The sequence below is a fragment of the Penicillium maclennaniae genome (assembly GCF_028827695.1).
Source record: "Penicillium maclennaniae strain IBT 15551 chromosome Unknown utg000003l:1.0-5670915.0:1.0-5674809.0, whole genome shotgun sequence".
Classification (NCBI taxonomy): Eukaryota; Fungi; Ascomycota; class Eurotiomycetes; order Eurotiales; family Aspergillaceae; genus Penicillium; species Penicillium maclennaniae.
Window position 1 is genome coordinate 1 of NW_026623215.1, and position 14,050 is coordinate 14,050.

Here is a 14,050-nt window from a genome sequence, read left to right on the forward strand (position 1 = left end):
TTTATCCGCCTAGCCTCCGTGGCGAAGCGTAATATCCGTAAGCGTATTAAGGAGAGATAGAAGAAATAATAAAAGAGGGAGAAGATAGGCTAGCTAATAAAGTGCCTTATTAAGGCGCCAACGCGGAAGGTCTTAGAGCTATATAAGGGGCTATCGAAGCTATATATATCTATCCTTATCTAAATAAGGTCGATACGTATTAGACTAGGTCACTTCTTATATAAAATTAAAGAAAGGGAATCAGACCGCTATTATTACGAGTAAGGATCTCAAACGCCAAGATATATCTTACTCTAATACCCGCTATATAGTGATCTGCGAAGAATTATACTTAATAAGGTCGCTCGCACCGACCTTAGTAACACTATAAACTACGATACTATTATATCCTACCTACGCGCGGCCCGCTACGCTATTACGATAATATATTGAATAGGTCTCTTAGGATAATTCCGATATATCGAGCCGGAACCACATAATAATTATAAATAAATCGGCCTTACGGCTATAGAAAGATTATAAAGACACTATATATATATTACCGAATAATAAGACCGGGCTACCGAGAATAGTTAGGCTACCGAAATAATAATTTATTCACTACGTATCGCAATTAACTAAGAACCGAAGCACTTAGTATTCTTCCTTTTAAGGGGAATAGAAAACTAACACTAAAGAGGTAGGAGTATATAGCGGGGACAAGGGGACAGAAGAAGTGAAAGACTATAGGTATTATCTTTTGGGTTTAACTTTTATATAGGCTTAATTATACGTAGGATATAGATATTCTAATACTCTTTTCTATGCCGGCCTCTTATAGAGGCCGGTTTTCCTTTATATATACTATTTACTATAAGCTACGCGTCTGGAGTTACGGATAATAAGTTCTGCTTCGGATTTAGATAAAGCGCCTATATAGCCTCGATAACACTATTTAGGCTCAATTAGGTTGATAGAATTTGAATTAAATTAAATTAAAGTCACTGAGATCGTAATCTGAGGCTATTATAAAGTCTGCGGTAAATATAAGTGTAAGCGGCTTTAGAGGGAATAGGGTTGACTTAGTCGAGTTAGTCGGAAATATATAGGATTAACTTAGTTAAAAATATATAGGATCGACTTAGTCGAAAATGTATAGGATCGACTTAGTCGGAAATATGTAGGATTAACTTAGTCGGAAATATATAGGGTCGACTTAGTCAGAAATATATAAGGTTAGGTCTGCATTTTGGACTAACCCGACCCTATGCATTTTTGACTAAGGCTACCCTCTATATTTGCGACTAAGGCTACCCTCTGTATTTTAAACTATGCTCGGCTTCTATATTTTCCCTACGCACTATAGGTATCCTAGTGAATACACGATATTATTTACTTACTACCTTATTTAATAATTTATTTAAACTCCCTATTATCTATAGATTTAGTGTGTGGTAAAGGGTATAAGTTCGCGACTCTCTTAGGCCTAGGTCGGGTGGCGGTTCTTGATCTTGGACCCGCGGGGCGGGTGAGTGCCAGGTCTAGCGGGAGATGCCAGCCCTCAAAATGTTCTTTATGAGGTCTAATAGGAAAGGCGTAGAGAAATTATATATTTAAGAGTCTGACGGACCCTCCGCGGGTAACCCTTAAGGGACCCTTAGAGGGTTAGGGTTAGGGTTAGGGTCGGTAAGGTTAGACCCTGACCCTTAGAGGTGCGGGTGGAGGTTCCTGATCTTGGACCCGCGGGGCGGGTGAGTGCTAGGTCTACCAGCTCCTTAGTAATCTGACCTTATAAAGCTTAGAGACTAGGAAACGGTACGGTTATTAGTTATTGTTTTAGGATTCATAGTTAGTACCCGGAAGGCCGTATTTAGCCCACTTAGTATAAATACTAATTCTACTCTATAAGAATTAAGTATTCTTCGGTACGTACTATCTTCGCGCAGGCCACTTACCGTGACCAGTTAGCAACGCGTAACACTAAACTGGAGAGAGGAAGAAGAGAGAAAGAGGGAAACGAGTAACTATAGAACAAAACCACTTCTATCCTAAATTAGGTTAGCCCAACGGCTCCTTCCTGATCACGTTCTCCATGATTCCTGGAGATAGTTATGCGTCACGATATGTATGGAACAAATGACTGCACAGACAGCGGATTATCCTATTATTCAGTATTTGGTAATATATTTTCAGGAAATACTTTGTTAGGAATTATTCCAAACTACCGCTGATACAATTTCTAGCGTATCGCCTATCTTACGATCGTAATTAAGCGTCCTGCCACTCACATATCGAAACTGGAAACTCCTACACTTATGAGAAGTTCTTTCAGGTGGAAAGTTCTAAGACCTTAATAGCCCTCTATTCATCTTAGGTAAATAGTTATTTCTTCGCCTTGTGATACTAAGAGCCCTTTCTCCCCTGTTCAAACATCTTAGGCGTCTCTGACTTTACTTGCTCAACTAATCTATATTGCCTACTCGCATATGTACAAATCATTGGCGTATTTGTGACTACACTAGTTATTAAACCGAAGGAATGGAAGCTGTTTAAAACGTATCCTACTTAGCCTACTCTCTTATTGCATTAATTTATCACTCTTATACATCTCCATCTTCAGTTGTCCTCTCTGACAGAAGCAAATCAGAAACCCGAATCTTCTGATGCTTCTAAGTGTAACTCCGAAGGTGATTTCCTTGGAAATGATCGCCTAAGTAAGGCTATTCATAGAAGCTGGATTACCTCATTTCCGGTCCATCGGAGAGAGTTGAAGATCTCACTTTGAGGCATGTACTTGAACTACAATATTTCAAGGTGTGTTGACGGAACGGGGAGTGGGAAAGGGTACTTACCTAGGCCCTTTGCAGCACCCAGGGGCTCACAAGCCCATCATGCGCTTCTAGTCTGGGATGAATATCAGTCTTCACAAGAAGTTACTAAATCGCTTACGTCTTTTCCTATGCTCATGGCGTGAAACATTTCATGAGACAATAAAATGCTGGCCGTGTAGAGAGATGGAACGAATAGTGGGGTGCAAATTAGTGAACATGAGTATTCTTAGTATGATGCCCATTTGATTGACTGTAGTGTTTCTTCGATGATAATTTTGAGAAATGGACAAGTCGAGCGATGTCCGGGATAACACGTTTTGCCTGCATTGTCACAAGAATGCTCGAACTGGTAATATCGCTCGGTCCAAGATAGCCTTTCAGCCTTTGACAATTTTAGTGTGGATCTTGTCACCTCTACGGCCTAAATTGCGGTTAGTAACCGGGCCATTTATTGTCTTCGTTAGTAAATTTTTGCATGAACAAGGAATTCGTAGCCAGCTGGCCCTGAGTACGAAAATTCCAAGCTACCCGGACAGGCAGTTTAGCAGGCTGCACAGAAGCCCAATAGTAGAAGGAGCGCACAGGGCGTTCGAGTTCCTCATGTTCTTCTTCATCCTCATGCGGTGTCCTCGTTCTCATCGACATCCTCCCACTCCTCGTCTATCTCATGATCGGGCAAGACTGCGGCGAAATCACCCAAATCATGGTCATCATCGTCATGTTCCTCGCCAAACTCATTACCAAATATACTGAACAATTGTAGCAATCCGGCCTGCGCACGCCAAACCTCTCCAACTGCCGGGTCCGATCGATTGAGGGATTCACAACTTATTTCCTCCTGGTATTCGTGTTCATTGATGGCGGGGAATTTGCCTTCCGGCAGGTCTGGAGCCAGACTGACAATGCGAATGGTCTTGGATGGAAAAATACGACCGACATTTTGGTGCTGCGGAGGGGGAGCGTCGCCTGGGATGTTCGAGAGCGATTGGCGCCAGCCGAGGGTCTAGATTGTCGAAAGTCAACTCTGATTCTTACCTTGATTCCTGTTATTGCGTGGAAATGTGCGACATACAGTGTAGGTGGTCATGATTGCGTCGTCGTAGAGCGCCATGAAGCTGACTGGGACAGCCAGCTGCGGAGCAGAACTTGTGACTAGTGAGTAAGATGCACGAACGGGTCGATCGGTGTTTTGAATCTTGTCACACTCATCCAGTGCGACGACATAGATTTGATCTTGTATCTCGAACATCACACGATGGTTGCGCACAGATAGCCAGCCGCCCAGGTCAAAGCTGGTTCCATCTGCTTCGCATTCGATGATAGAGCAATGTTTGGCGAAAGTAGCTTCGTCCTGAAGAGCCTTTTGCCAGCTTGAGCATACAAACACTCGACCCGCGCGGGAGAACCCAACGAAAAGATCACCGTTAAGCATGCCAGCACCCCATTCGTCATCTCGGTGATAGACATGATCCGGGTCGCTCGGCGGTGGCAAAGGACCATTCACGAGCTTAATGGGCTTCAAACAGGGCTTTCTAGGGGCTTCGGACGGCGAGTATTGGGATACCAGTCCGTTCTGTGCAGCACCTGCCAAGGTCGAGCCTGCAGAAAAAGATGGGGTGGCAGGTGGTCGAATGTGGTATTTTTCGGAAACGCGCGATGGCTGTAGCACGCCAAGAAGTTCACCCGACTTCTTATCATGGACATGGTAGCCTTGGGCTCCGAGAGAATATATCACAGCATTCTCGCATTGGTCCAGATGACCAACCGCGCCACGATCAATGCCGATCCGCGTTATCAACCTGGGTGGGCGCTCGGTCATGTCATATACGAATCCAAGTCCTTCGTTCGAAACAACACAAAGTGTCCAATGTGACAGCTGGAATCCTCTTGTTTGACAATTATGGTTCAAAATTGCGATTCGTCGAAACTCTCCACGAGCTGCACCTTCCAAACCGGCCTGCCACACTTCAACGGCATCTCCCTCTCGATCAAACACAGCCATCCCATCTTGATATTCCAGATGGGCATAAGGACGTACTGCATACTCATTTCGAACCAGCGTGGAGGGCAGTCGCCATATAATCCGGCCGGTATCCATGTCGGTGACATTCAAGCCACCGGCGTGTGAGGTAGAGACGAAGAACCGGCGTTGAAAATCGGCACGGAATCTCCAAACGGGATCATTGCCGACTTGCAACACCGACTCCCGAGTAACGGGGCGCTGCTTGGCCCAGTTTTTGTCGAGTAGCGTTTGTCGCTTGCAAAGGTCCTTCCATGACGTTATATTTTCATAAAGCCCGCAGAAGCTTGTGTATTCCGGGAAAGCTGAAAGGTTACGTCCAACACTGGAGTCTTTGGTGGTTTTGGTCTCGGAAGAGTAGATAGCTTCTTGGTGAGTGACGTCGATGAATTGGTGCCACGCGCGAGAGACAGCTGTCAAGGACGCAAGAGCGGGGATAGGAGCAAAGTCCAATACGCGCAGCACAATTTCCGGTGGCAATATTGCCAGGGGGTCTGTTCGGGCTGAATTGGCGATCATAATCTAGACGAGGGAGAGTTTCGTTATCTTCTTAAAACTTGATGAAGCTGCGTTGACGGGAGCGAACTATCGCACTATTCTGTCACTTCTCACCGCCTATTGAAGCCATCAATCATGATTATGTATGTGATTTCGTAGTTCAGATCAAACTTCGCTGCGCAAAGTGAGAGGGCCACCGCCAATCATTGAGGCCTTGGCTAAATTTAAGACTTCGTGAAATTGACTCTGAATTCAGAACAAAACCGACTACTCGCTCATTGATCATATCTTATACTCCTTCTTGGTGGCGATGTCTCCTAGCCTCAATTGAAGGAAAGACTTGCGGCGTACTTCCAATTTGCTGCCATACTGGTACAGAATACTTGTATTGTATTTCATTCTGATTTCATCACCGATGAAGTGACTTCCTCAATCAACTCAGTCTGACGTGGGTTCCTAGTAACTTGATATCTATGAACACCTGATTTTTGTATGTACAGCAGAGATTCAAGGACATACTTAAATAAATGACATGGAACTTTCGAACAGACGGAACCCTTTAACATTTCCCATACTACACCAATCCTATGGTTTGGAACCAAGCAATATCAGGACCTTTGCGTCTGCTTGATTCTCACTACTGCCATCCAGTTCGGTGGTATAAAGAGTCATTTCCGAGAACCCTAAGCACTGAATTCTGTTTTTCATGAAGCCAGAGAAGACTCCTAATCTATGGCGGCTAGTTCTCTTCTCAGAGACATGGTCTAGCAGAACGTATAATGGTATAATGTAGCTGATGGTAGCGCACCATGCCTTTTGCTTCTCACCCACCTCCCACCTCCGGGCGGGCCACCCCGTAATAGTATTATAAATGGATAACTTCGTAAGAGCAATCCCTATGAACGGAATGTCTAGCGGATGTTGTCATCAATTAATCTTTAACGCCTTTCGGTGATGCACTCTCAGAAAGAACGTATTCAGCATCTGCCTTGTGCTTAATGTCATCGAATGGCACGCTTCGATTGCACCTACTTGCCTATATCAGAAGTTCCCAGGTGGGGAGTTTGGCAAGACTTTGATTTAGCGGACCTGGCCACACCTACTTTACACGGCGATCAGCCGATGAGATCGGCCTAGCATGTCATCACAGGAATGCGGTTGGCCGCGTGATCAACGCATAGTGTGTCCAGGTTTGTAAAGGAAAGTGCTGAAAGGGTCATGTTTTCATAATCGTCGCTGAATGAAATTGCATATTCTTGTCACTTACGATGCTCTTTCTCTGAAGCACAAGCAGCACCCGGTTGGACTGTGCGGCAACGGCGGAGTGAGACAAGCATGAAAGATCTAGTGCCTCAACGGCTGTCCTTGAATATACATTACAGTGTGCCGGATGACACTATTGTCTTAAGAAATCCCATCTGTCTCAGGTACAGGCACACCCTCTGAAATTGTGTTCCATTGAGACACTGAATACTCACCGATCGGACGTTCTAGCGGTTAGCCATATCAAGAAGGCGACCCACCTCAGCTTATCCCCTTGGAAAGTGTTGGGAAAATCTCAATCGAGCATAGTCAAATTGAGTGGTGTCTTTACAACGTTCGGATTGGGGTTGGAAGGCATGCGAGATCTCTATTACGACCGAAATCTGACTGACTTTATGCGAAAATATATATCTCTGCGTAAATCAAATTTTGAAATCGCACCGCAACGCCGAGGGCTAAGCCCACTAAAATTTGCTTAGGTTTTAATTAACTCCATGCGCTATCATTTGATCCTATATTCGTGTAATTATTATTATAGTGGCGCCGGGGAATAACTAGTTACCCCTCTTAGGGGATACACAAGCCGAGCTAAGAAACTTTATTAAATATATTATAAAAGCTAACCACAATATAAAACGGCTCTTAGACTATATCTAAGGTTATATAGGTATCTAGGTGCCCTCGCTAGTACTCTAGTATATTAAAGAATATATAGTCTCTGATACTAGACCTAGTAAAGAACCCCTAAGTAGACCTAGCACTCACCCGCCCCGCAGGTCCAAGATCAGGAACCTCCACCCGTACCTCCGAGGGTTAGGGTCTAACCTCACCGACCTTAACCCTGACTCTAACCCTCTAAAGGTCCCTTAAGGGTTACTCGCGGAGGGTCCGTCGGACCCTTAAATATATAATTTCTTCGCGCCTTTCCTATTTCGGATATATGAAATTAATGATTTAGCTTATAAAAATATTATTATTTATAGCTATTCTAGTATCAATTTCCATTATTCCTTAATTATATACTAATATCTACGAAATTTAAAGAAATTAAATTATAAATAGATAACTTATATATTATTATCTTAGTATTCTGAAATTTAACTTAAATTATATAGTGGGTAGCCAGTTTTTAAGGGGGGTTATAGAAAGTTAAGAGTTTTATTACGGAAATATATATTAAAGGTAAAGTAAGAGTGCTATATTTATATAATAGTAAATATATTTTTTTTATTACTAAAAATATCTTAAATCGAAAGATTTCTTTAGTTATAAAATAAATAAAAACTTATTTAAATAGTTACTAATTTAGATTTCTTATAGGTATTTTAGTTATTATATAAAATAAGTTTAAAGATCTAGATTATTAGACTTAGATATTTTTAATTATAAAACTTAAGACTACATAATTAGAGGGTTACCCTAAGGGTCTTAAGGGTTACCCTAAGAGTCTTAAGGATTACTCTCTTCGCGATCTAATTAGATAAGGGAATTTAGCTAAGTAAGGGCTTATAAAATAATATATTAACTTATATCTTTATATAACTAAGATAAATTGTTGGACTAAAAGGGTAAAGCTACCACGAAGCAGATCGTGGCCCCTTAAGTCCGTGGGATCAACCTTAGTCCGACTAGGTCAGTCGGTGCCAGACAAAGGTAGAAGGTCAAAGGTCGTAGGATAGACTATAAGCAGATATAGCCTAAACGAAGGCAGAACCACAGTCCTCAGGATCAAAGGAAGAAGGTAGAGATGACTTTGGAAAGTGGAAAATGACTTCAGGAGAGTGGAAATGACTTGATTCTATCTGCTAGAAAAGAAGGACGTATTTATAGGCTAGGATAGCCTAGAAATGACGTCTAGAATGACATACAAATGACGTACAAACACTAGGCAGCAACATAATGAAGGTGGCAAAGAAGGGAACCGAAGAGAAGCGAAAAGAATGATATCAAGGATCGACGGTCTAAGCCACCCCGAAGGCATCCCCGTAGGATCAGGCTATGCATGCCCAAAGGTAGACCATTTTACCCCTAAGGGAAAGTGGTCCGCCTATCTTTAAGGGGACTGAGGGTCGAAGTCTGTTCACCGAGGTCCGAAGACCATGGTCGAAGTCCGCGGGCAAGGCATGCCCGAAGGCACCCCCGAAGGAACGGACCATTCATGCCTGAAGGCGGACCATCTACCCCTAAAGGAAAATGGTCCCGCCTATCGTTCGGGGGAGGGCCGCGGACCAGAATCAGAAGTGGTCAACATATCATTTTGATAGAGGAAAAATCTGGTCACGTGATCAATGCAATCTGGTCTTATATGTTGAATATAAGAGTAGATCTTTCTATGTAGCGTTGGTCTATATTCCAATATAAATAGATTCTCTTTATATAATAGCTTTTGTTTTATCTAAAACCTTTATAAGTCCTCTTATTCTATCTTTTTATAACCTATATATTTATTATATCCTAAATCTCTAATATATATTTATTCTTAGTAATTAAAAAGGTTAGATTGAATAAGTTATAATATCTTATCCTAAATAATACTTTATTTATAAGCTTATTCCTATTAAGCTAGCTTACTTTTAATATAATATTTAATACTTTATAAAGAGTATCTTTAGCGCCTAAGAGCCTTATATAAATTAAACCTAACTAAATAAATTAACTCCTATTATATAAAGATAAAATAAGTAAGGAGTTTATAATCTAATAGCTCTAAATAGATTATAGAAAAAAGAAATAAATTAATTAGGATAAAAAGTATTAAATAAGTTATTAGAATAGCTTTAAGTAAATAGCTTATATAAAGAATAAAAGGCCTAATATAATATATATAAGATATTAAAAGATTCTTAATTATTTAGCTACTAAGTATATTAGTACCTTATTAATATATAAATATCTTAAAGAGCTATAATATTAGAAGAGGATAGATAAACTAAATATTTATAAGCTACTTATATAAGCTATATATATAACTTAGACTATCCCTTAGCTTTAAACTAATTAATTATTAACTTACTAAGGTTAGCGAGCGCTTATTTAGGTATTTAATTAGAATATCTAGGAATAGAAGCTTCTAAATTTAGTTACTATATTATATTTATTTTTCTTTTTTCTTAAGTATTAAGAGTTTTATAATCTTATCTTATATATATAATTAGCTCTACTAATATTAATTATTTCTTCCAAAAAAAATATATATAAGGCTCTATTAATTTATAATTAAAAACTAAATAATTATTCTCTAAACCCTATCGCTAGATATAAAGTTATCTTTAGTATTTAATTATTAGATATTATTATTCTAATAAATATTTATAATAATTATAGCTTATTTCCTAAATTAGGACTAAGTATAAAGCGAAGTCCTACTTAGCTTTAAATCTTTATCTAATATATATTTAGATATTATTGGAATATAGACTAATGCTACATAGAAAGATCTATCCTTATATTCAACATATAAGACCAGATTGTATTGATCACGTGACCAGATTTTTCTTCTATCAAAATGATATGTTGACCACTTCTGATTCTGGTCCGCGGCCCTCCCCCGAACGATAGGCGGGACCATTTTCCTTTAGGGGTAAATAGTCCGCCTTCAGGCATGAATGGTCCATTCCTTCGGGGGTGCCTTCGGGCATATCTTGCCCGCGGACTTCGACCATAGTCTTCGGACCTCGGTGAACAGACTTCGACCCTCGGTCCCCTTAAGGATAGGCGGACCACTTTCCCTCAGGGGTAAAATGGTCTACCTTTGGGCATGCATAGCCTGATCTTACGGGGATGCCTTCGGGGTGGCTCAGACCGTCGATCCTTGATATCATTCTTTTCGCTTCTCTTCGGTTCCCTTCTTTGCCACCTTCATTATGTTGCTGCCTAGTGTTTGTACGTCATTTGTATGTCATTCTAGACGTCATTTCTAGGCTATCCTAGCCTATAAATACGTCCTTCTTTTCTAGCAGATAGAATCAAGTCATTTCCACTCTCCTGAAGTCATTTTCCACTTTCCAAAGTCATCTCTACCTTCTTCCTTTGATCCTGAGGACTGTGGTTCTGCCTTCGTTTAGGCTATATCTGCTTATAGTCTATCCTACGACCTTTGAACTTCTTCCTTTGTCCGGCACCGACTGACCTAGCCGGACTAAGGTTGATCCGACGGACTTAAGGGGCCACGAAGTGCTTCGTGGTAGCTTTCCCCTTATATGCCGACAATAACTAATTCTATATTATTAATATTTTTATTATTACTAATTAGCTTAAGGTAAGGAGTATTTAGATCTCGGATATTTTATATATAATAGCATATTAGGTTCCTACCGTCTACGGGACCTTTACATATAGGCGCACGGACCAAAAGCGTGTAATAGTATAAGATTCCTAAGAAAATATTATAGTAGGTGTTGAAGATAATTGGGGACTACGCTAGTGATTGCTGCGAGAAGATATAGTAGACGGATGTGCATAAAGGACGCCTGTTCACCACCGACAAGGATTAGGGCCTTAGTCCTTATACCGTGATTCGTCTTAGTGTTCTTCTCTTGTCTCGAAGTTTGAGAACTTTCATAGCTACGGCTTTAGCTAACTTTAGCCTAGCGATGTAAGAAATCATGCTTTTCCGCGGGATGAGATTTGTGTTCTCAAGACATTTTCACAAGATGGGACCTGAGTCACTAATTTCATGCTCCCCCGCGGATCTGAGCGTCATGCCGCGTACCATATCACGACCCTCTAGTAATATACTAGCACCTCTTCGTGCTGCTAAGGGCTATCATGCGATTATTCTAAGTAGGTATTTGTTAGGAATTAGGCCTGCTGCAATTCCCTAGTATACTTCAGGGGAAGGATCCTCTGAGGATCGACATAGATTCGTGTATAATAAGGGGTTTCATAGTCCCCTGAACTTAAATCTGTTAAGATTCAGTCTTGCGATTGAATGAGCAGTTTCAGTACTACGCCGTTAATCTTCTATCTAGTCGATAGGCTCTATCCTAAATAACTAGATCTTAACAGTCTCCGAAGAAGCTAGGACCTATATAACACATTTTCATTATGCAATTTGTATTTGGAGGAATTATCGTTGGAAGGGATAGACAGAAACCTAGATAGAGCTCTGTGTGATTTGATATCAAGACCATAAATTTCACAATTGATTTGTCATTAATTCTTACGGGTAATTCCGTGACCATTTGCTTCATTTCTGCCGCTCAAAGGGTTCCGGTCTCCTTTTGGATATCCCGACATTGGCTCAAGGGCTTGATCCATCTTTAGCTGTAAATTAACTTGAATAATTGCAAAAAAAGAGATGGATAGGGATGTAGCGGATGGATACGGTGAGAATTGATATAGGGGTATCCCCAGGCTTTCCCTATAGCCTTTCGAATACAGACGTCTCTCTCCCTAAATGCTAGCTCCTATTACCACGCTGAACGGGTTCCGCTTAATTTGATACCTCTTTATAATAACTGGAAGTATATGTAAACGCGGAAACAACGTTTTGTTGTGTATTGCTTTCAGGTGTACGATGAAGTACCTCAATTAAGCGACACGACAACGGCAGAGGAATCAGGTACAACAACACGGAGAACACCATCTTTAATCACCACAAACTTCTCCTTGGGATCAACCACAACGGGCTTACCCATTGCAAGGTCATGGTCATACGAGATACCGGCAAAGGTAACTTCCTCTGTAGCATCGCTTCCTGGCGCAATCAGTCTCTCAACCTTGGCCTGACGGTAGTGGCCAGGGACCTTGAACTGGTACTCATTGCTCGGGCGGATACCAGTAGTTGTCTGGTTGAAAGCCTGCATGTTCATGACGGCAAGCTTAGACAGTCTGTCTCCATCATAGATCGCGTAAGCAGACTCGGTTTCCTCATCCAAGGGAATGTTGACAACGCGAGCGTTGTGCGAGTGGCCAAGAGCAGAGGCAACCATGATCTGGCCGTAGTACGGGGGACGAGTGGTAGGGGGTTGCCCCTTGCCGAGGATCGGTTGCCATGACGCGTAGCGGTAGTCGAGGCCTTGGTGGAAATGGAGGCGCTTGATATTCTGTAGGGATATGTTAACGGGGTTTTATCGCAATGATAAGGGACATTGGGATGATCGTACATGAGCGCCAGCCCAGAAGGAAAAATCAACTAGCCACAAGGCATCTCCAAATGTGTTTGTTTCGCCAGTGATGCCCTGGTTCGCGATGGAGTTGAGCTCTCCAAGAACATAAGGATGTCCGAGGTACGCGAGGTTCTTGGCGCGCTGGATCTGGGATGCTAGACTCTCTTGGATATTGGTGTGGTTCATCAGGCGGCCTGTTGCGGTCAGTTTTTGCTTCGACATATTATATTCAGAAACCATACGTTGGAGATCCCAATCCACCGGAGGATTATGGGGGGGGCTCGTTGACACCCATGTAGCTTGAGGCGAGGGGAGTCAGTTGGATAAAATTGGGAGTGATGAAGGGAGAACAACTCACTTGTGGAACGAAAGCTCCCTGGTCAAGCTCTGAGGATCGTAGCCAAGGTTGAAGACCTCTTCCGCAGACCACTGGCTCTCGATGATGTTACCCAGCACAAAACTAGGCGCGAGGAACCCGGGGAAAGGTCCAGGGCAAGCCTTTTGAGCAGCGGCCTTAACAGCGGCAGATTTCTGGTTCCATTCATGCACATAGTCCAGCATTGAGTAATTAGCTGCGCGGTATTCTCCAGGTGCAAAGTTCCACTCGTTGCCCAACTCGAAGAGCTCCAATTGAGGACCGATCGAGGTGCATGCCTCGACCGCAGCCTCTTGAAGTATCTGGATAGAGTGGTTCTGATTCAAGTTTAGTCCGTGGAAGAACTTGACATTGCCCAGAGTATGGTAGGACTCAAAGAATGTTGGGCCATAGTAGATCGTATCTGGCTGGTCGTCATTCGGGTTCGCATAGATAAGCTGTATGTTTTCCTCTTGGTCGGGATGATAGTATGAATGATCTCTGTGTGTGCGTCAGATTCTCTGGTCAAGGGAAAAGCGGCTTTTCAAGAAATCTAGACGTACTGAGAGGTACCTCCGACTCTCACTGTCGGCGGCACGCCCGTGATAGTCTTGAAGTTGGCAAGAAGGTTCTTGGAGAACTCATTGGGATAAGACTTGTTTCCAGCATAGTCAGGAAAGTAGGCGAATTCAATAGAGAATGCCTGGAGGTCGTTGGGCACAGTAGGGAGTATCCTGCTGCGGTGTTGGGATGGCTCTAGGATTGCTCTCGCGGTTGCCATCACAGAGTCCCTGGCCGATGAGGATGGCGGAGCCCAACAGTGTGAAACCCGCAGATCGCATATTGCTCAATGATAGACTTTCTCCAATGTCTGCTTGTCGTTGATAGAACAGATCAGATCACTCCATATATGTAGCCGCAATTTATATATCGATTCCACACGGCTATCCAAAACAATCGGCATACGAAGGTGGTCACCACGTGTAAGAATCCT

The 14,050-nt window shown here is 42.3% G+C and overlaps 2 protein-coding genes across 2 annotated transcripts; both read right to left on the minus strand.

Annotated features, from left to right (window-relative positions):
• Positions 1-3,426: 3,426 nt before the first annotated feature.
• On the minus strand, positions 3,427-5,349 carry N7477_002085 (F-box protein; the record flags this gene model as incomplete). The annotated part of the gene is made up of 2 exons (XM_056963748.1): positions 3,427-3,813; positions 3,883-5,349. The coding sequence occupies 2 exons, from the start codon at positions 5,347-5,349 to the stop codon at positions 3,427-3,429; spliced, it is 1,854 nt and encodes a 617-aa protein (XP_056823701.1).
• Positions 5,350-12,119: 6,770 nt separating this feature from the next.
• N7477_002086 (glycosyl hydrolase family 79 C-terminal domain-containing protein) lies at positions 12,120-13,837 on the minus strand (the record flags this gene model as incomplete). Its single annotated transcript, XM_056963749.1, has 4 exons — positions 12,120-12,638; positions 12,699-12,981; positions 13,060-13,557; positions 13,620-13,837. 4 exons carry the CDS (start codon positions 13,835-13,837, stop codon positions 12,120-12,122), a joined length of 1,518 nt encoding a protein of 505 aa, XP_056823702.1.
• Positions 13,838-14,050: the final 213 nt, after the last annotated feature.